This window comes from Cervus canadensis, chromosome 11 (assembly GCF_019320065.1).
Source record: "Cervus canadensis isolate Bull #8, Minnesota chromosome 11, ASM1932006v1, whole genome shotgun sequence".
NCBI classification, from domain to species: domain Eukaryota; kingdom Metazoa; phylum Chordata; class Mammalia; order Artiodactyla; family Cervidae; genus Cervus; species Cervus canadensis.
In genome coordinates, this window is record NC_057396.1 from 44,542,226 (window position 1) to 44,566,536 (window position 24,311).

A 24,311-nucleotide genomic window follows, 5' to 3' on the forward strand; every position below is an offset into this window, starting at 1 on the left:
GAACCCTACCATTTTGGATGTGAGGCCACTTGGAAATACAAGCAGGCCCGAGTGTCTTAGAGCCCTGAGTTGCTTGGAACGGGACATGGTTAGTTAGCATCTAGGAGCAGAGTCAGGAAAACTTGCATTCAAGGAAAGACAAATAGTAAATAATTTATGTATGGCATAAATTATTCATACATCCATCTACTTATTATAATATAACTGTTACAAACAAGGATATAGATCAATATTCATTGATTTAGGGATTCAATGATTTCTTAATTGAAATCTATGATTTCTTTTGTGAAAAAATAAGGTGCTAAATAAGACATGTAGTATCTCCCAACTGGGATAACATACTTACATAAAGTTTTCATGTCTCTAAGCACAGACAAAGGGATAAAATGACTCCATCCTGATCACATTGGATATCATCGGAAGGAGGAAAAAAAGATGACTAACATTTGCTTTAAGTATCTTACATTCGATTTGTTATAATGAGCATGTATCACTCTTTTAATTAAACAAAATCTAATAAAACATACTGAATTAAAAAAAGGCAAAATAAAGGATTGAAATTTGTTCTTTTTAATATAAGCAGTTGCACTGGCCCCTATGCTAGTTTGTCTATGTAAAGCCCAAACTTTACAATATATTAGAAAAAGCACAAACCTCTTTAAGCCTTACAGATAGTCCTTGTATATTTTTCCTTAGAACAAGTTACCTAATAACCTTAAGTTCCTTATGGTAGCAAATCTAAGAGATACTACATTAGTGATTCTTCCCAGATAAAGATCCTCACAAAAGTGATTTACAGAGAACAAGTGGACAGAATAGTTGCTGTCACTAACATATTCTTCAATGTGGCAGAACAAATTACTTTGAGAAAAGTTTAAGACTTCAGAATTACTCCTCCCAATCACTGAGAAATGATACATCCTACTAATGAAAAGGAAATAGTTATGCTTTTTTGTCTAATACAATTTCCCAGCAGCATTGTCTTAAGAATGAAAAGAAGGAAAACATCCAGTTATGTCCAAATTAGTGGTCCCAAATAAGGAATCTCTGGGGTTCCTTTCTAACTGTTCTCTTTTTAGGTCCTATAGGAAACTGAAAGCTTAATGAGAATTCTCTCAATTTCTAACTGAGGAATTAGCATTCAGGACTCTATCTTGCCTATCAAACAGCTCCCCAGAGACAGTTTTGATACTCTTAAATGCTAAAACAGATTTAGAGCTAAAATCCCCATCAGTTCAATATCAACATATAGAAAGCTTAAGCTCAACAAATTTCTATCACTATCTTAGTTACAAAATCGTGATATCTTATACGTCCCTTGAAATCCACAGAAGTTTGATACCTGAAGTTTGGCTGCACGACTTGACCCAAAGTGATGGCAAAACCTGATGTGAACTGATGTAAGGATATTTATCATCTTTATTTACCCTGCATAGCTAAATATTCATAGGCTCTTTGAAATAATGTCAATCTATTGAATTATGAAGAAATCATCAAGATCCCAATGATATAATTACCCAACATCAAGAATATGATCTTGTGACTTTTCTAAACTCTGGAAAATTATTTTCCTAAAACACATGTCCCCAAGATTTCAGGTAACAGACTATAGATATCTGTGTGTGAGTGCTCAGTTGCTCATTGTGTCTGACTCTTTGTGACTCCATGGACACGAGCCCACCAGGTTCCTCTGTCCTTGGGATTTTCTAGGCAAGAATATTGGACTGAATTGCCATTTCCTTCTTCAGAGGATCTTCCTGACCCAGGGATCAAACCTGTTTCTCCACGTCTCCTGCATTGCAGGTGAATTCTTTACCACTGAACCACCAGGGAAGCCCCATAGCTATCTATGAGAGATTGAACACACTGAGGGTCATGAATAATGATTCATTCATCTGTGTAGGATATTAGTGGAGATGGATTTTAAACTAGTAAAGGCTCACTGCTATTTTGGGATTATATATCTCTGAAATCATTATTTAACAAAAACGTTTGGTCAAAAATGCATAACTTTTCAGATAAATGGGACAACTAGAGCTATGCATTTCCAAATTTTGGAAATATTAAAATGAGTTATTAGTAGAGCCTATAGCCTCCTCCTCTGGATTATATTCTTTGTTCTTCTGATCACCACCAGATACTCAGATTCAGAGGCCAATTCCTATGGTCACCTAATTCCTCATTGTTCTTCCTCAATCTCTTTTCCTTTAACATGCTTTGGTTCCCTTAACTGGTTTTCCAAGGGCAAGTGGGCAGATAAATACTGTTATTTTTTTACATCCAAACCCTCAAGGAGGAACTATTCTGTTAACCATCATTTATGGTTTCAAAACCTTTGGATGGAAAGTATTTGAAATGCATTTGAAATGAACATTGAGTGTCTGTCCTTCCAAACGGCATTTACACTTGTGTAATAAGATATTATTTTCAAGTACAAGCTGGAATCAAGATTTCTAGGAGAAATATCAATAATCTCACATATGCAGATGACACCACCCTTATGGCAGAAAGTGAAGAACTACAGAGCCTCTTGATGAAAGTGAATGAAGAGAGTGAAAAAGCTGGCTTAAAACTCAACATTCAGAAAACTAAGATCATGGCATATGGTACCATCATCCCATGACAAATAGATGGGGAAACAATGCAAACAGTGAGGGATTTTATTTTGGGGGGCTCCAAAATCACTGCAGATGGTGACTGCAGCCATGAAATCAAAAGATGCTTGTGCCTTGGAAGTAAAGCTATTACCAACCCAGACAGCATCCTAAAAAGCAGAGACATTACTTTGCCTACAAAGGTCCATTTAGTCAAAGCTATGGTTTTTCCAGTAGTCATGTATGGATGTGAGAGTTGGACTATAAAGAAAGCTGATGTTCTCCTCTAGGAGTTTTATACTTTCTGGTCTTACATTTCGATCTTTAATCCATTTTGAGTTTACTTTTGTGTATGGTGTTAGAAAGTGTTCTAGTTTCATTCTTTTACAAGTGGTTGACCAGTTTTCCCAGCACCACTTGTTAAAGAGGTTGTCTTTTTTCCATTGTATATTCTTGCCTCCTTTGTTGAAGATAAGGTGTCCATAGGTTCATGAATTTATCTCTGGGCTTTCTATTCTGTTCTGTTGATCTATATTTCTGTCTTTGTGCCAGTACAATACTGTCTTGATGACTGTGGCTTTGTAGTAGAGTCTGAAGTCAGGCAGGTTGATTCCTCCAGTTCCATTCTTCTTTCTCAAGATTACTTTGGCTATTTGAGGTTTTTTGTATTTCCATACAAATTGTGAAATTATTTGTTCTAGTTCTGTGAAAAATACCATTGGTAGCTTGATAGGGATTGCATTGAATCTATAGATTGCTTTGTGTAGTATAGTCATTTTGACAATATTGATTCTTCCAATCCATGAACACGGTATATTTCTCCATCTGTTTGTGTCCTCTTTGATTTCTTTCATCAGTGTTTTATCGTTTTCTATGTATAGGTCTTTTGTTTCTTTAGGTAGATGTACTCCTAAGTATTTTATTCTTTTTGTTGCAATGGTGAATGGTATTGTTTCCTTAATTTCTCTTTCTGTTTTCTCATTGTTAGTGTATAGGAATGCAAGGGATTTCTGTGTGTTAATTTTATATCCTGCAACTTTACTATATTCGTTGATTAGCACTAGTAATTTTCTGGTAGAGTCTTTATGGTTTTCTATGTAGAGGATCATGTCATCTGCAAACAGCGAGAGTTTCACTTCTTCTTTTCCTATCTGGATTCCTTTTACTTCTTTTTCTGCTCTGAATGCTGTGGCCAAAACTTCCAACACTATGTTGAATAGTAGTGGTGAGAGTGGGCACTTGTTCCTGATTTTAGGGGAAATGCTTTCAATTTTTCACCATTGAAGGTAATGCTTGCTGTGGGTTTGTCATATATAGCTTTTATTATGTTGAGGTATGTTCCTTCTATTCCTGCTTTCTGGAGAGTTTTAATCATAAATGGATGTTGAATCTTGTCAAAGGCTTTTTCTGCATCTATTGAGATAATCATATAGTTTTTATCTTTCAATTTGTTAATGTGGTGTTTGACTGATTTGCGGATATTAAAGGATCCTCGCATTCCTGGGATAAAGCCCACTTGGTCATGATACATGATCTTTTTAATATTTTGTTGGATTCTGTTTGCTAGAATTTTGTTAAGGATTTTTGCATCTATGTTAACCAGTGATATTGGCCTGGCTTACTTCACTCTGGATAATGGGCTCCAGTTTCATCCATCTCAATAGAACTGATTCAAATGAATTTTTTTTAATGGCTGAGTAATATTCCATGGTGTATATGTACCACAGCTTCCTTATGCATTCTTCTGCTGATGGCCATTTAGGTTGCTTCCATATCCTGGCCATTATAAACAGTGCTGCGATGAACACTGGGGTACACATGTCTCTTTCAGATCTGGTTTCCTCGGTGTGTATGCCCAGAAGTGGGATTGCTGGGTCATATGGCAGTTCTATTTCCAGTTTTTTAAGAAATCTCCACACTGTTTTCCATAGTGGCTGTACTAGCTTGCATTCCCACCAACAGTGTAAGAGGGTTCCCTTTTCTCCACACCCTCTCCAGCATTTATTGCTTGTAGACTTTTGGATAGCAGCCATCCTGACTGGCGAGTAATGGTACCTCATTGTGGTTTTGATTTGCATTTCTCTGATAATGAGTGATGTTGAGCATGTTTTCATGTGTTTGTTAGTCATCTGTATGTCTTCTTTGGAGAAATGTCTGTTTAGTTCTTTGGCCCATTTTTTGATTGTGTAGTTTATCTTTCTGGTATTGAGCTGCAGGAGTTGCTTGTATATTTTTGAGATTAACCCTTTGTCTGTTGCTTCATTTGCTATTATTTTCTCCCAATCTGAGGGCTGTCTTTTTACCTTGCTTATAGTTTCCTTTGTTGTGCAAAAGCTTTTAAGTTTCATTAGGTCCCGTTTGTTTATTTTTGCTTTTATTTCCAATATTCTGGGAGGTGGGTCATAGAGGATCTTGCTGTGATTTATGTCAGAGAGTGTTTTGCCTGACTGTAATCAGAAATCTTCCAACAAACAAAAGCCCAGGACCAGATGGCTTCACAGCTGAATTCTACCAAAAATTGAGAGAAGAGCTAACACCTATCTTACTCAAACTCTTCCAGAAAATTGCAGAAGAAGGTAAACTTCCAAACTCATTCTATGAAGCCACCATCACCCTAATTCCAAAACCAGACCAAGATGCCACAAAAAAAGGAAACTACAGGCCAATATCACTGGTTAACATAGATGCAAAAATCCTTAACAAAATTCTAGCAAACAGAATCCAACAAAATATTAAAAAGATCATGTATCATGACCAAGTGGGCTTTATCCCAGGAATGCGAGGATCCTTTAATATCCGCAAATCAGTCAAACACCACATTAACAAATTGAAAGATAAAAACTATATGATTATCTCAATAGATGCAGAAAAAGCCTTTGACAAGATTCAACATCCATTTATGATTAAAACTCTCCAGAAAGCAGGAATAGAAGGAACATACCTCAACATAATAAAAGCTATATATGACAAACCCACAGCAAGCATTACCTTCAATGGTGAAAAATTGAAAGCATTTCCCCTAAAATCAGGAACAAGTGCCCACTCTCACCACTACTATTCAACATAGTGTTGGAAGTTTTGGCCACAGCATTCAGAGCAGAAAAAGAAGTAAAAGGAATCCAGATAGGAAAAGAAGAAGTGGAACTCTCGCTGTTTGCAGATGACATGATCCTCTACATAGAAAACCATAAAGACTCTACCAGAAAATTACTAGTGCTAATCAACGAATATAGTAAAGTTGCAGGATATAAAATTAACACACAGAAATCCCTTGCATTCCTATACACTAACAATGAGAAAACAGAAAGAGAAATTAAGGAAACAATACCATTCACCATTGCAACAAAAAGAATAAAATACTTAGGAGTACATCTACCTAAAGAAACAAAAGACCTATACATAGAAAACGATAAAACACTGATGAAAGAAATCAAAGAGGACACAAACAGATGGAGAAATATACCGTGTTCATGGATTGGAAGAATCAATATTGTCAAAATGGCTATTCTACCTAAAGCAATCTATAGATTCAATGCAATCCCTATCAAGCTACCAATGATATTTTTCACAGAACTAGAACAAATAATTTCACAATTTGTATGGAAATACAAAAAACCTCAAATAGCCAAAGTAATCTTGAGAAAGAAGAATGGAACTGGAGGAATCAACCTGCCTGACTTCAGACTCTACTACAAAGCCACAGTCATCAAGACAGTATGGTACTGGCACAAAGACAGAAATATAGATCAATGGAACAGAATAGAAAGCCCAGAGATAAATTCACGAACCTATGGACACCTTATCTTCAACAAAGGAGGCAAGAATATACAATGGAAAAAAGACAACCTCTTTAACAAGTGGTGCTGGGAAAACTGGTCAACCACTTGTAAAAGAATGAAACTAGAACACTTTCTAACACCATACACAAAAGTAAACTCAAAATGGATTAAAGATCGAAATGTAAGACCAGAAACTATAAAACTCCTAGAGGAGAACATCAGCTTTCTTTATAGTCCAACTCTCACATCCATACATGACTACTGGAAAAACCATAGCTTTGACTAAATGGACCTTTGTAGGCAAAGTAATGTCTCTGCTTTTTAGGATGCTGTCTGGGTTGGTGATAGCTTTTCTTCCAAGGCACAAGCATCTTTTGATTTCATGGCTGCAGTCACCATCTGAGTGATGCTTTTGAACTGTGGTGTTAGAGAAGACTCTTGAGAGACCCTTGGACTGCAAGGAATGCAAACTAGTCAATCCTAAAGGAAATCAGCCCTGAATTTTCATTGGAATGATGGATGCTGAACCTAAAACTCCAATACTTTTGCCGCCTGATGCAGAGAACTGACTCATTGGAAAAGACCCTGATGCTGGGAAAGGTTGAAGGCGGGAGGAGAAGGAGACGACAGAAGATGAGATGGTTGGATGGCATCACCGACTCAATGGACAGGCGTTCGAGTAAGCCCTAGGAGTTGGTGTTGGACAGGGAAGCCTGTCTTGCTGCAGTCCATTGAGTCTCAAAGAGCTGGACACAACTGAGTGACTGAACTGAATGACTGAAACTGATATAGCCTCTCTTAGCCAGTGAGCACAAAATGTCTGGGTAACTGATTCAGGTACTAGCTTAGCATTGATTGTCCAATCAAAGTCAGCTAATGGTCAGGCATCATATCTATAGGAAAGTTACACTTATATAGGTAAAAAAATGTTTCCTGGGAGTCCTTGCTAAGTATCAGTATATAATGGCTATTTGGAAAGATCCACTTGAAGAAGGTAATGAGAAAACGTCTTCCTCCACAAATATCTTTCATATGCATGGAGTCAGTTTTGATTCCCATCTATCAAGGAATTTGTTGTCACCTCTTCTCTCCTCCATCTGGATCCCTCAAAGGATGAAAGGGATCTCTGCAATAGCTGAATAGTATTTCTCGACCTGTGATGCTGGCAGATTCCCTGTGACGCTGACAAATCATACCATGTGACCAATGAAAGAGGGGCGAAGCCAAAGAGCCTTCAATTTTCAAGGTAAATAAGATGACAAAATCCAATTTTAAATGCCTTCTCAAAAGTGTATAGTTCTTCAATATGTGGCATTGACAACTCAAATTTTCAGATGACTCCGTGGAGACAAGATATCATTGCTGTGGTCTGAGTCTCTGATACATAAAGGAAACTTGGATATTTAGCAGTATGTTTTAACTAGGGTGCCCAAGAGTTCTCACCAGAGCAAAAGCCACACAAAGTGTAAAGGGAGAGAAAATAAGCATGTTTCTCCCTGAGGGTTATGTACCAGAGCCAGCTCCAAACTATCTCTGTGAGAGGAGTTAAATTCAGTCCCCCGGGGGTGATCTTGGGTCTGAGAGATATTTAGGAGATATAAATAGACAGTTCCAGATTTCCTAATTAGGTTTGGGGCAACTCAACTAGTTAAATATCTTCAGAAGCTTAGAAAGCATAGGTAAGTAAACTGAGTAATGTTCAGTGAAAACATGTAGAAAAAGATAGCAGCGAAGAAAATGTCAGGAAACTGCAGAAACAGCTCATTCTTTCCAGAACTTAAATATCTTGCATTTCTTTCAACTCTGACCTATGAAGTATTAGACATTAATTGCATGTGACCTGCAATTGCAGTTTCTTTGTGTTTTTTCATTAAATGGGCACTCTGCAAAGAGCAGAAATAATTCTTTTTTCTTTTAAAATCTGTTGATGTCATCTTTCTTTGATATGAAGATTTGAATGTTGTGTTTAGAAGTTTAAGCTTATATTCTAAAAGTTAAAAACAAGGTTCAGTAGTTAAACAAGCTTAGTAATTAAATATAATGTGTATATATGCACGTGCATGTAAATATATGCATGGATTTTCCCATAGAATTTAGTGAATATATGTAATATATGTCAGGTTCTGGGCTAGGCAAATTAATAAACTGAGAGACTATAACTGCCTTCTATATGTAACAAAGATGTTGCATCACCGATGGAACAAGAATAAGACTCCATTTCTTTCTCTTTTTTTTTTTTTTCTTTTTTTTTATAAGACTCCATGTCTAAGCCCAGGTGTTCATGACTATGCTGAACTACCTTCACCTTATAAAAGTAAAATGCCAGATTTGGAGTGAAAATTACCAGTTGAGACCACATGTCTAGTAAAAGAAAATATGTCGTGGACTTTCTGGATACCTTAAGTCAGTTCAGTAGCTGTTTAGTGGATCATAAGACTGAAGTCTAGAAAATTAAGATTCTTCAAAGTGACAATTGTCTTGGTCTTAATGATGATAATTTTGCATGTGCCCTAGTTTCATATTTTGAGGATAAAAATATATCTGAGTTATATATCAACCACCATAAAATACTAACTACAGAATTAATTTACATTTTTAAAATTGAAGTATAGTTAATTTACAATGCTTATTTTTAAGTGGACTGTGAAGTGATTCAGTTTTATATGCATAACATATACATTTCATATTCTTTTCCATCATAGGTTATTACAAGATATTGAATATAGTTCCCTGTCCTACACAGTAGGTCTTTTTGGTTTACCTATTTTATATATAGTATTCTGTGTATGTTATTCCCAAACTACTAATTTATCCCTTCATTCCCCTTAGGTAATCATAAATTTTCTCTGTCTGTGATTGACTCATATTTTAATTGATGTTTATTTGTAGATATCTTACTAAACTTCAAATTAAATAACTTTTTAATAGTCATGTAGTTAAAATATGACTTCACCAGCACTTGAATACAATTCTATGTGGCCCTAGAACTACACTGTTTCTATTCATCACAAGCTGCCTGTGTGCGCATGTTCAGGCTCAGTCAGATTATGCAATCAGTAATATTACAAAATAATACCATAACCACCAGACCTACAAATTAATAACTGCAGGTTGTAAGGCTACAGTTAAAGCAGATCATGGATGTCCCCAAAGATCACCAGTGCATTAGAAGAAAGATAGGAAAATTTGTTTTCCTTCCTTCCCATCTTCATTTCTATGTTTCCTTCAATTACATTACTCTTCTCTCTCCCATCCCTAATGTCCTGATGAAGCCCAGCTCTAAGCCTCCACCGCATTAACTACACTTCACTCATGTACATGGCCCTGGCATAGATATGTGCCAGACACACTCCAAAATTAACCTTTACTAATGCTCTGAAATATAAAAATGTATTTTAAAAGAAATTTCAAGCAGTTAATTTTGGCTATATGTTAAACGATTGAATAATTGGTTTATGTAATTAAAAAGTAGATCCATAGACATAAGAATCTCAATTTTATTCCAGCATTTTTAAAGAATCACATATCAGTTAAGAAAAGGCCTAATGGGATGACTATTTGAGTATTTTATATTTTAAATTGTAACTCAAGAGACAGAAGTCGGAACATTCTAATCAGTCAGTCACAAAGTTGCTCAGTCATGTCCAACTCTTTGAGATCCCATGGATTGTAGCCGGCTAGGCTCCTCTGTCCATGGGATTCTCCAGGCAAGAATACTGGAGTGGGTAGCCATTCCCTTCTCCAGGGGATCTTCCCAACCCGGGGATTGAACTGAGGTCTCCCACATTGCAGGCGGATTCTTTACCATCTGAACTACCAGGGAAGTCCAATAGTTTAAATTGGAACATTCCAATAGAATAAAATGATAGGTCAAGATATTGAATACTTAATAAAAAATAAACATAGTAAAGTATACTGTACAATGATTAATATTCTGAACTGTAGTAGAATTAAGGGGTGAAGAGGCATCTGTTTCTAAAGCTCACATGCCTTCTCAGAAAATAAGAAATTTAACTAACTTTTATTTGAGAATAGAGACTAGGGGAGAATGTAATCCACTTATTTTGTACATATGTCTATAACTATACTTGCAACTATATGTCTATGTGTATACACACACACACACACACACACACATACTGTATCTCCCAGCCTGCCTTTTTACTCAGCATCTTCCTTGCTTCTATCCATGTTCCTTTGGAACTAAAGACAATTTTGATCAACAAATAACACCCTTCTCTTTTTCTGAAGGACTGTGGACCCTTGCTTTATAATGTGAAATCATTGTGATTTGCTGCTGTGGTGATATTTAGAAATACAAAATATATAGTCTAATTTTCAATCAGTGATAGAAGTGAGATAGAATATTTTTTCCCTTTACCAAATGCTAGGCAAATCCATCTAAGAAGCCAACTCAGTCTGGCATTGTACATAGTTTAAGTTTTCAGGGTGCATCCTACAGTTTTAAGAAATGTATTGAAGGATTAGGATCAATCTGATTCACTTGTGTATCCTCCATGCCTGGCATAGGGCTTAGCATCAAGTCGGTGGTTCATTAATGTTGAAGAGGGCATATACCGTGAAACCTATTTTGTTAAACTCTAATTCCTTCCCTCTTCCATAAGCTATATACTTCAATTTTACATGTTTTACTTAGGGATATAATCAGTGAAAATTTTGATAACATGCTTTTGTAACTAATTTTGATAGATTGTGTTAGATGGTTGTTTAGTTCAAAGCTTTCAAATTCACTCTGGCTGATTTTAAATCCAGTGGGACCTAGAGCAAGAGTCTAAAAGCTTTGGAATTGTTTTTTTTTCTTTTTCATCTTATAGGGATAACAACAGTAGCCATGTTATGGATTATCATAAAGGTATTTTCAACAGGTTAATATATGTAACAAGTTAATATGTGTAACAAGTTAATATATGTGAAGTAGTATGACACATATTACACTTTTACTAAATATTAACTAATATCTTTTCCAGGATACACGATTCAATTATTCCATGGAGGGAATCAACAGTACAATTTTAGGCTTGTTAATCTATCTCGCTGTCTTTTCACAATAACAGATCAGAAAAGAAATCTGATCAGACATCACATGGACTAAGGTGGCACCTAAACTTTAACTCTGCCCCATGGTCTTTCCCTGAAGGTCCTGGGTCTGGGATAAGCAGTCACAGATGGCTCCTTCCTCTTATAATTACACCAGGCCTCAGGATATGTGGTACATCCTGATTGGAATCCCAGGACTAGAAGATGTGCACAGCTGGATCTCCATCCCCATCTGTTTTATGTACATTGTTGCTATTGTAGGTAACCTCTTCTTGATCTTCCTGATTGTGATGGAGCAGCGTCTCCATGAGCCCATGTATCTCTTCCTTTCCATGCTGGCTTTAGCAGATGTCCTGCTCGCCACATCCACAGTCCCCAAGATGCTGGCCATCTTCTGGTTCCACTCCGTGAATATATCCTTTGGTAGCTGTGTATCCCAGATGTTCTTCATACATTTCATCTTTGTGGCAGAATCTGCTATTCTCCTGGCCATGGCATTTGACCGCTATGTTGCCATCTGTCATCCACTGAGATACACTGCAATCTTAAACTCCTCAGCCATTGGGAAGATTGGCATAGCAGCTGTGGTCAGGAGCTTTATCATATGTTTTCCATTCATCTTTCTGGTACATCGACTTATATACTGTGGGAGAAACATCATTCCCCATTCCTACTGTGAGCACATGGGCATTGCCAGACTGGCTTGTGACAATATCAATATCAACATCATTTATGGCTTGACTGTGGCCCTGCTGTCTACAGGACTGGATATAATGCTCATCATTATGTCCTACACAATGATCCTTTGCACAGTGTTTCAGATACCTTCCTGGACTGCGAGAATTAAGGCCCTTAGCACATGTGGTTCCCACATCTGTGTCATACTTATGTTCTATGCTCCAGCATTCTTTTCCTTTTTTGCTCATCGCTTTGGGGGTAAAACCATTCCTCATCACATCCATATCTTAGCAGCAAACCTCTATGTGGTGGTGCCCCCAATGCTAAACCCCATTATCTATGGGGTAAAAACCAAACAGATTCAGGACCGAGTGATTTTATTTTTCTCCCCCATCAGCATATGTTGTTAAAATAAGGCTAAATATTGGGTATTTCTGAATAAAATACTCACTGCCTAAATGTCTGTTTCAGTGGGGAATGGGAAAAATTGAAAATCACAAAAATATTAAAACACACCAAAAACTGTTAGGATCTGCCAAAAAATGCCAACGCCAGTGCATTTTTCCTAAAGTTCTTAAAGAGTTTAGAAAAGAATATTTTAAATTAATGTCATTTTCAATTCTCCTAGCTAAACATTCTATTATTATGTCTTTTAACTTATTCTTAAGGGCACATAAAGATAACAGTGAAAAAGAGAAATATATTTTAGGACTCAACCGAAACGGAATTTTCCTGTATAGATCAGGGGAGTAGGAGTGGTGAGAGTCTATACATTTTTTATAAACATTCTGCTGAAATTCTGATAAAATAAATTCAGCTGAAATACAAAGCATTCCTGCTTAAGTTAGCAAATACTTGGATGAGTGGCATGAAGCCTCCATATTATAGTTATTTTTGTCTGTACCTATTTCTTAAGTTAAAACATGAGTTCTGAAATCATATATTTTCTAATTCACTAATATCCTATAAAGTCTACTATAAAAAATAGGTACATGGTATATTTTCAGTTAATTTTTTTTCTACATATTGGGAATTTTAGACCCAAATCATCAATGAAGATTTCATGGAGGGACTAGAAGATTGGAAAGGTTTATACCCAGGGCAAAAAAAAATCAAAGGCAATTAAAGATTAGAATATTTACCCAAAATCTTGTATAAAAAAGGCTTTAAACACACCAAATGTAATTATCTATAGACTATGTCTAGATTTCACCTAATTCTTTCATTTTCATTAAACATTTTTATAGTCTCTGCTTTTTCAAGGCCCAATATCCTGTCATGAGAATGTGAAATTTGACATTACTTGGGGCTTCCCTTGTGGCTCAGACAGTAGAGAATCTGCCTGCAATGCAGGAGACCTGGGTTCCTCCCCTAGATAGGGAAGATCCCCTGGAGAAGGGAATGGCTACTCACTCCAGTATTCTTGCCTGGAGAAGCCCATGGCCAGAGGAGCCTGGTGGGCTACAGTCCACGGGGTCAAAAAGAGTCAGAGATGACTAACCGACTAACACTTTCACATTTTTTTTTTTTTTTCAATTTCACACTTAAATAAATAAATAAAAGCTTTGAGGCATTCTTTTGAATATTTGCAAATTTTCCAGTTTTTTTTTTCTCTAACACACCTATATATAGCAGTCAACATAAGAAATGAAAGGATGTTTCCTTGACCTTTGAAGTCCTGAATTATGATTTGACATATATTCACTTTTACTTCAGCAAGGGAGTATATTTTAGGGATGATATTTTGGAATTTTTCTTATTGGTTTGATAATTAAATAAATATGCCATATAAGGGATATAGCATTTAATTTTTAAATTTGGAGAATGATAATGATTGTTTTGAATATAGACACTAAAAACCCAATTCACCAAACTGAGTCTAGCCCTACTGCCAATAATCTATAGCAAAATGACTTCATAGAAAATAACATTAAATAAAATCTTGACAAGAGTTGCAACAAAGACACTTTCGATTCAGGGGAAAGCTCTTCAAGGAATGAAGGGCAGGAAGAGAATAAACAGATGCCAGCATGATGACAAAATACTCAAGTGGCATAAATCTTAAAACACAAGACTTCTTTATACATGATTACAGCAATGGAGAAATAAGAAAATGCCAATTTCACATCTATAATGTATGAAATATGATAAGAATTTTAAAAGAAAACACTTGAATCAATATTTCAATATTAAAGAAACTTTCAGCTTGAGGGTTTGGGTGTTTGTAGATGCTGGAAGAAATTAGGATATTGTTGTCTGTGGTTGTCTCCTAAATTCATCTCTGAACTGTTGTCCTGGAATTTTTGAAGGGCCCTTTGCTCATTGTATATTGCTCATTATTAGGTTAGTAATTCTCTTCGAAATGACCTATAAATTCAATGTAATGTAAGCCTAATTAAATACATATTGAAATACATATCTGATGTTTCTGAGAATAGTCATGCTTGGTTAATTGCTCCTGGGAGAGTCCTGACTCATCTTGCCTCCTCTGCCAATCAATTAAGCACACATAAGGAGAGGTAGCAACTATACCCACAGTCCAGTGGGAAGGAAACACAGGAGAGGGATGCATGGATTCATGTGCCTCCTCTCAGTTCCACCTGCGTTAAGTACCTGGTATGTAGGACCAGCTGTAGTTAAGCCCAATGTCGTCCTGGTTCTGGTTTGTACCAGTTTGAGGAAGCTGGTTACAAACATATCACCTATCGGCTCTGCATTCAGTGGTATCAGTTGGTTGCTTGAAACTGCTCAGCATGGGAGTATTCAAAGAAGTTGGCAATGGGTACAAGTCAAGTCATTTTTATTCAGAGAATTGATTGGTAAACATTTACCATCACTCAAGTGGTCATACTTTACAAAAAGTGCTAGCTCAATAGGAGAGGAAGCCTTCATTCTGACTCACCACACCCACACTTGAGCCAATCCTGAAATCTATCTTTGACTCCTATCTTAATACACGAGGCTCTGTTACAAGTGAGTAGAATTTTAGTGTGTATAAACTTGTTCCCAGATAAAGAACCCTGGTCCTGAGCCCTAGTACCATCATCACACTCAGCTTGTGATATCCTGATGGCTTTGGTGATATTCTCAACTTGGATCCCAGATTTCAACAAGAGACACTGACCCTCCTGCAAAATACAGAAAAGCACTCCCCATTGTCCATGGATAGCAGGTGGACAAAGAGTGAACTGATAAGTTTAAAAAAAGACATTGGAAAATATTAAAAACTGGAAGAAACTGTCCCTCTTTTCTAATATATTAAATTGTTTTTATTTCATGTGTTGAATATTTGAAAAGTAAAAGTGTTAGTCACTCAGTCGTGTCCAACACTTTGCGACCCCATGGACTGTAGCCCTCCAGGTTCCTCTGTCCATGGAATTCTCCAGGCAAGAATATTGGGTTGGGTAACCATTCCCTTCTCCAGGGGATCTTCTTGACCAGGTATCAAACCCAGGTCTCCTGCATTGCAGGCATATTCTTTATCATTTGAGCCATTTACTATGTTCCAAATATAATCCAAATATAATAGTAAACAACATATATTATGTATTATTACTATTGTGTTTATATCGAAATCTTGGATCTCAGATAACTTAAGTGACTTTCCCAAGGCCATAAGTCTATTAAAAGAACTATGAATTATCTTTATTATTTTCTTGCATTAATTTTGCTACTAATTCAATCTTGCTCGAACTTCAGAAACCTAACTGATCCTTCAGTTATCAGTTTCCACATGAAGCTGTCATCTCTATGCTTATTATCATTATCATTATATTATTATCATTATCATTTCACCACCATAAATAATCCAGCTTGATATTTCTATTAATGCACAGATTTCTATTTAACAGAGAAGTGTTTGGCTTGTAGTTCACGTAGGACCATTCTTCCACACATCTAGTCAGATTTCTCTTCCATATACTGTGCTTTGCATATGCTCTTGTTTTAGAAATAAGCTTTCCATCTGTTTTGTAAGAAAATATCCTAAGTATGATATACATACATCAGGATTTGATGTATAACAACTAACAACTTATTTTCCAGTGTCCATGTGCTTCTCAGTACCCTTGGATGAAGTCTCATCATGACATTTACAATAGTTCCACTGAGTTCACACCTGCAACATTCACTCTTGTTGGCATCCCAGGGCTGGAAGCAGAGCACATCTGGATATCTATACCATTCTGCCTGATGTACACCATCATTTTCCTAGGAAATGGCATCATTCTTTACATCGTCCGGTTTGATCCTGCTTTGCACCAACCCATGTACTTCTTTCTGGCCATGTTGGCCTTTGTGGAACTTGGCGTCTCTGTTTCCACCCTGCCCACTGTGTTGGGCATTTTCCTCTTTGGCATTAATGATATAAGTTTTGGTGGTTGTCTGCTACAGATGTTTTCCATGCATTCTTTTACCCTCATGGAATCAGGCGTCCTTCTGGCCATGTCTGTAGACCGCTTTGTGGCCATATACAGCCCGCTGCGATATACCACCATTCTGACAATTCCCCGCATCAGCTGGATGGGTGTCACCATTGCCTCGCGCAGTGTGGTGCTCATGTTCCCACTGCTTCTTCTGCTGAAGCGTCTGCCCTTCTGCAGCCACAATGCCCTCACACACGCTTACTGCCTCCACTCAGATCTGATCAAGTTGCCCTGTGGAGATACCCGCCCCAATAGCATCTTTGGTCCCTTTGTCATTTCTTTCACATTTGGGCTAGACTCATTGCTCACAGTGATTTCTTACGTGCTAATTCTTCACACGGTACTGGGTATTGCTTCTGGGGCAGGGCGGTGGAGGGCTCTGAACACCTGTGCGTCACACACCTCAGCTCTGCTTGTGGACTATGCGCCCGTTGTCAGCCTTTCCCTGATCCATCGCTTTGGGCATCATTTACCTCTACTCCTCCAGACAGTCATGGCCAAGGTCTACCTTTTCTTCCCACCTGTGGCCAACCCCATCGTTTATAGCATCAAGACCAGGGAAATTCGCAGGAGCACTGTTCACACACTGTCTAAAAAGAGGGGTGTGGTATCTCAGAGGATACTCTGAAAACACAGGAACTTGGATCAGAGCTATTGCCTGAATATTAGACTTTCAAATGGGAAAATTATATAGTTTATGATTTCTTGTGCGTGAACTATAAACTTTAGTAGATGAAGAGAAATGGCTCGACTCCTTCCTCCTGAGAATAGAGAATATCATTACTCTGAAGTATACTTACAGAAGGAAGCATGGGACATGGGTATGTCTTTTTTTTTCCTGTGAGGACATCATTTTACTGTTGAATCCTTGAATATTTTATTCATTTGTTTTTCTCCCTGGAAATAGGTAGATACATACTAGGAATTTTGTTTGTTTCCTGGTACGTGCAATCTAGTGATGTTTTGTGAGTGAAAAGAATCAAGACACAAGAGTATGTATTGTATTATTTCATTTATAGAAAGCTTTAGAATAAGTATAACTAACTTAATGTAAAGAAAATCAGAACAGTGGTTACTTCTGATGGATGCAGAGGTGAGAAAATGGCTGGGGAAACATGATGAAATCTCTGGGAAGATATACATGTTCTATGTTATGTTCTATATAAGTTACATGAGTGTACCCATTTGTCAAAATGGTATAGCTAAACTAAGCCTTGTGCATTTCAGTATATGTCAAAATTACCTGCAAACCTCTAGATAATAATGATAAAAAGATAATAACAATAATAATTGGGTTGCACAGTGGGTGAAATTATGGAAGATATGAGAATGGTATATTGTTAATATAACAATGAAAACTTGTTGAAGCTGGTTGATGGGTAGATGAAAGTTCATTATAATAGTCTGTTTACTCTGTATGTTTGCAATTTTTGTAATAATTAAAAAAATATATACTAATGGAGGATTCCTATCATGATGGTGGAGTGGGAAAAACAAAATTCACCTCTCTCTCACAAAGAAATAAAAAATATATCTACCTGTGGAGCAATTCTTGCTGAAAACTAACTGCAGACTGGTAGAAAGACTCTTGTAGCTACTGAGGCTGTCAGAAAAATTTCATGAAAGCATGGAAGTGGGTAATAAGGGAGGAGACGTGAGATCAGGTCAGGACCTGTGTCACTGTAAGGGGACATGGAGGAGGAGGGGGATTACATGGGTAGAAGCTCTCCCTGGGGAGTGAGTGGTTTGAGTAATATATTGGGCACTGCCAACTGCAGCCCTGAAGTCTGTCACCAGGAGAAAGTCAAGTCCCTTTGGCTGGCTGGAGGGCTGGTGGGACTAACAGGATGGCTGCGGGAAGCCTGGACTCTGGTCTTGAGGAGCAAGTTCACACATGCTTGCTTACTCCTGAAGCATGGTAGAGAGAGTGGATTTGTTTACCTGAATTATTTAGTAGTAGGGTGTGTGTCCTCAGTCACCTCTGACTCTTTGCCACCCCACAGGCTGCAGCCCGCCAGGCTCCCCAGTCCATCGAGTTTTCCGGGCCAGAATACTGGAGTAGGTTTCCATTTCCTTCTCCAATTTAGCGGTAGACCTACTCCTTATCAACAGGAAGGCACATAGAGAAGAAACAAGCTGATGCAGTCCCCTAAGGCAGGGCCTGTATGACTCAGCTTTTATATTTTTCCCCCTGGATGATTTTGACTTTCCACAAACTACAGTGAATACCCACATAAGTCATTCAGTCTTGAATGATAACCAGTCAGTTAAGAGAGGTTACTGTCTTATAACAAAAGATAAGTGTAAAAGGTGACATGTGGCATCATTTATATATGTATATTTTCTGCTTTTGTATACTTCACTCAATGTATTTTTTCCCATTTTTCAAATATCTATCTTTAAAAGTACTCAATTCAGTGAAATCATACAAATGGAATAGGATATTTTTAATAGCTTAGTCCTTAAATTTTCAACATAGTTGAAAAGACATTCTATAGTAGTAAATGTTGGTAATCCCCATGATAATCCCATAAATTAGAAACTATTATTACTCTCATTATACAAATTAAGAATCTAAGAGAATTTATGTAAATTTTTCAAAGCCACACAATGAAAAATTGTTCTTGCCAAAACCGAGTCTGCAATTTTGTGTTAAACAGTTAAATCAGACTGAAGTCCAAAAACTAGTTTTCTCACTATTAATATCTATGGAATGTTGCTAGTGACTTGACCTGTTTGAATTTAATTTTTCTCATTTGTGAACAGAGGATAAAACAGTTTAGCTTTGATGGCTTAAAGATTAAATGATTCATGTAAAGCAGTAAGCATAGTTTCTGGTAGAATTTGCTCAAAAAATACTTAAACTTTATTGTACCCCGCAGCGCCAGCCCCTCCCCGCAGCGTCAGCCCCGCCCCGCAGCACAACGGAACTAGCTACCTGAATAAGAGTCCACCTCCGCCCGCCTGTGTCAGGGCGGAAATGAGGCTCTGAAGAGACCGGCAAACAGAAGTCAAATAAACAAAGGGAACTGCTTCAGAAGGGACTGGTGCAACAGATTAAAATCCCTGTAGAAAACACCGACTTCACCGGAAGGGCCCTGTAGATATCGAGAAGTGTAAGCTGGAACGAGGAGCTATCTGAAACTGAGCCGAACCCACACTGACTGCAGCAGCTCCAGAGAAACTCCTAGATATATTTTTACTTTTTTTTTTCTAAGTAAGGAAAAAAAAAAAAATTTTTTTTTCTTTTTATATTTTTTCTTTTTTATTTTTTCTCTTTTATTTTCCTTTAAAATTCCCTATTACTCCCCCATTACTCCTTAACTTTCATTTACATAGATTTTTACGATTTTTTTAATTAGGGGGAAAAAAAAATTTTTTTTTTTCTTTCTTTTTTTTTTTTTTTTTTTTTTTTTTTTTTTTCTTTTTTTTTCTTTTTTCTTCTTTTTTTTCTTTCCGTTTTCTCTTTTATTTTCTATTTTTCTTTTTCTCTTATTTCTTTTAAAGTCCTCTAGTACTCCTCTACTACTCTTCATTTTCATTTTCACTACACTATAACCTTACCAAAAAAAAAGAGAAGCCCTATTTTAAACCGAAGATTATTCTCTCCCAATCTTGACTCTCTGTTTTCTACCTCAGAACACCTCTATTTCCTCCTTTCCCCTTCTCTTCCCAATCCAATTCTGTGAATCCTTGTAGGTGTCTGAGATACGGAGAACACTCTGGGAACAGACAGCTGCGTAGATCTGTCTCTCTCCTCTTGAGTCCCCCTTTTTTCTCCTCCTGCTCATCTCTATCTCCCTCCTCCCTTTTCTCCTGTTCATGTAACTCTGTGAACCTCTCTGGGTGTCCCTAACAGGGGAGAATCTTTTCGCCATTAACCTAGAAGTTTTATTATCAGTGCTGTATAGTTGGAGAAGTCCTGAGACTACAGGAAGAATAAAACTGAAATCCAGAGGCAGGAAACTTAAGCCCAAAACCTGAGAACACCAGAAAACTCCTGACTACATGGAACTTTAAGCAATAAGTGACCGTCCAAAAGCCTCCATACCTACACTGAAACCAACCACCACCCAAGAGCCAGTAAGTTTTAGAGCAAGATATACCACGCAAATTCTCCAGCAACACAGGAACATAGCCCCGAATGTCAACATACAGGCTGCCCAAGGTGACACCTAACACATAGACCCATCTCAAAACTCATTACTGGGCACTCCATTGCTCTCCATAAAGAAGAAATCAAGTTCCACGCACCAGTACACTGACGCAAGCTTCCCTAACCGGGAAACCTTGACAAGCCAATCGTCTAACCCCACCCACTGGGTAAATCCTCCACAATAAAAAGGAACCACAGACCTCCAGAATACAGAAAGTCCACTCCAGACACAGCAATCTAAACAAGATGAAAAGGCAAAGAAATACCCAACAGGTAAAGGAACATGAAAAATGCCCACCAAGTCAAACAAAAGAGGAGGAGATAGGGAATCTACCTGAAAAAGAATTTAGAATAATGATAATAAAAATGATCCAAAATCTTGAAAACAAAATGGAGTTACAGATAAATAGCCTGGAGACAAAGATTGAAAAGATACAAGAATTGTTTAATAAAGACCTAGAAGAAATAAAAAAGAGTCAATTAAAAATGAACAATGCAATGAATGAGATCAAAAACACTTTGGAGGGAACCAAGAGTAGAATAACGGAGGCAGAAGATAGGATAAGTGAGGTAGAAGATAAAATGGTGGAAATAAATGAAGCAGAGAGGAAAAAAGAAAAAAGGATCAAAAGAAATGAGGACAACCTCAGGGACCTCTGGGACACTGTGAAACGCCCCAACATTCGAATCATAGGAGTCCCAGAAGAAGAAGACAAAAAGAAAGGCCATGAGAAAATACTCGAGGAGATAATAGCTGAAAACTTCCCTAAAATGGGGAAGGAAATAGCCACTCAAGTCCAAGAAACCCAGAGAGTCCCAAACAGGATAAACCCAAGGCGAAACACCCCAAGACACATATTAATCAAACTAACAAAGATCAAACACAAAGAACAAATATTAAAAGCAGCAAGGGAAAAACAACAAATAACACACAAAGGGATTCCCATAAGGATAACAGCTGACCTATCAATAGAAACCCTCCAGGCCAGAAGGGAATGGCAGGACGCCCTGAAAGTAATGAAAGAGAATAACCTACAACCTAGATTACTGTATCCAGCAAGGATCTCATTCAGATATGAAGGAGAACTCAAAAGCTTTACAGATAAGCAAAAGCTGAGAGAATTCAGCACCACCAAACCAGCTCTTCAACAAATGCTAAAGGATCTTCTCTAGACAGGAAATGCAGAAAGGTTGTATAAACGTGAACCCAAAAACAACCCCCCCCCAAAACAAGTTAAAAATGGCAACGGGACCACACTATCAATAATTACCCTTAAATGTAAATGGGTTAAATGCCCCAACCAAAAGACAAAGATTGGCTGAATGGATACAAAAACAAGACCCCCATATATGCTGTCTACAAGAGACCCACCTCAAAACAAGAGACACATACAGACTAAAAGTGAAGGGCTGGAAAAAAATATTTCATGCAAATGGAGACCAAAAGAAAGCAGGAGTCGCAATACTTATATCAGATAAAATAGACTTTCAAATAAAAGCTGTGAAAAGAGACAAAGAAGGACACTACATAATGATCAAAGGATCAATCCAAGAAGAAGATATAACAATTATAAATATATATGCACCCAACATAGGAGCACCGCAATATGTACGGCAAACACTAACGAGTATGAAAGAGGAAATTAATAGTAACACAATAATAGTGGGAGACTTTAATACCCCACTCACAACTATGGATAGATCAACTAAATAGAAAATTAACAAGGAAACACAAACTTTAAATGACACAATGGACCAGCTAGACCTAATTGATATCTATAGGACATTTCACCCCAAAACAAGCAACTTCACCTTTTTTTTTTTTTTTCACGGAACCTTCTCCAGAATAGATCACATCCTGGGCCATAAATCTAGTCTTGGAAAATTCAAAAAAATTGAAATCATTCCAGTCATCTTTTCTGACCACAGTGCAGTAAGATTAGATCTCAATTACAGAAAAAAAATTGTTAAAAATTCAAACACATGGAGGCTAAATAACACGCTTCTGAATAACCAACAAATCATAGAAGAAATCAAAAAAGAAATCAAAATATGTATAGAAATGAATGAAAATGAAAACACAACAACCCAAAACCTATGGGACACTGTAAAAGCAGTGCTAAGGGGAAGGTTCATAGCATTACAGGCTTACATCAAGAAGCAAGAAAAAAGCCAAATAAATAACCTAACTCTACACCTAAAGCAATTAGAGAAGGAAGAAATGAAGAACCCCAGGGTTAGCAGAAGGAAAGAAATCTTAAAAATTAGGGCAGAAATAAATGCAAAAGAAACTAAAGAGACCATAGCAAAAATCAACAAAGCTAAAAGCTGGTTTTTTTGAAAAAATAAACAAAATTGACAAACCATTAGCAAGACTCATTAAGAAACAAAGAGAGAAGAACCAAATTAACAAAATTAGAAATGAAAATGGAGAGATCACAACAGACAACACTGAAATACAAAGGATCATAAGAGACTATTACCAGCAGCTCTATGCCAATAAAATGGACAACTTGGGTGAAATGGACAAATTCTTAGAAAAGTATAACTTTCCAAAACTGAACCAGGAAGAAATAGAAGATCTTAACAGACCCATCACAAGCAAGGAAATCGAAACTGTCATCAAAAATCTTCCAGCAAACAAAAGCCCAGGACCAGATGGCTTCACAGCTGAATTCTACCAAAAATTTAGAGAAGAGCTAACACATATCTTACTCAAACTCTTCCAGAAAATTGCAGATGAAGGTAAGCTTCCAAACTCATTCTATGAGGCCACCATCACCCTAATTCCAAAACCAGACAAAGATGCCACAAAAAAGGAAAACTACAGGCCAATATCACTGATGAACATAGATGCAAAAATCCTTAACAAAATTCTAGCAAACAGAATCCAACAACATATTAAAAAAATCATACACCATGACCAAGTGGGCTTTATCCCAGAAATGCAAGGATTCTTTAATATCCGCAAATCAATCAATGTAATACACCACATTAACAAATTGAAAGATAAAAACCATATGATTATCTCAATAAATGCAGAGAAAGCCTTTGACAAAATTCAACATCCATTTATGATTAAAACTCTCCAGAAAGCAGGAATAGAAGGAATATACCTCAACATATAAAAGCTATATATGACAAACCCACAGCAAGCATTACCCTCAATGGTGAAAAATTGAAAGCATTTTCCCTGAAATCAGGAACAAGACAAGGGTGCCCACTCTCACCACTACTATTCAACATAGTTTTGGAAGTTTTGGCCACAGCAATCAGAGCAGAAAAAGAAGGAAAAGGAATCCAGATAGGAAAAGAAGAAGTGAAACTCTCGCTGTTTGCAGATGACATGATCCTCTACATAGAAAACCCTAAAGACTCTTCCAGAAAATTACTAGAGCTAATTCAATGAATATAGTAAAGTTGCAGGATATTAAATTAAACACAGAAAATTCCCTCCCATTGCATTCCTATTACTAACAATGAAAAAACAGAAAAGAGGAAATTAAGGAAACAATACCATTCACCATTGCAACAAAAAGAATCAAAATACTTAGGAGTAATCTACCTAAAGAAACAAAAGACCTATACCATAGAAAACTATAAAAACACTGGATGAAAGAAA

At 37.0% G+C, this 24,311-nt stretch overlaps 2 protein-coding genes across 2 annotated transcripts; both read left to right on the plus strand.

Moving 5' to 3' along the window:
• The first annotated feature begins 11,559 nt into the window (after positions 1–11,559).
• Positions 11,560–12,519, plus strand: LOC122450192 (olfactory receptor 52Z1-like). The gene has a single exon (XM_043482411.1). It carries the CDS (start codon positions 11,560–11,562, stop codon positions 12,517–12,519), a length of 960 nt encoding a protein of 319 aa, XP_043338346.1.
• A 3,661-nt stretch (positions 12,520–16,180) lies between these two features.
• LOC122449283 (olfactory receptor 51I2-like) lies at positions 16,181–17,161 on the plus strand. The gene has a single exon (XM_043480818.1). It carries the CDS (start codon positions 16,181–16,183, stop codon positions 17,159–17,161), a length of 981 nt encoding a protein of 326 aa, XP_043336753.1.
• Positions 17,162–24,311: the final 7,150 nt, after the last annotated feature.

Bases quoted from the DNA above. Each gene is read 5' to 3' on its own strand.
- LOC122450192 (XM_043482411.1), top strand. From the start codon at position 11,560: ATGGCTCCTTCCTCTTATAATTACACCAGGCCTCAGGATATGTGGTAC.
- LOC122449283 (XM_043480818.1), top strand. From the start codon at position 16,181: ATGAAGTCTCATCATGACATTTACAATAGTTCCACTGAGTTCACACCT.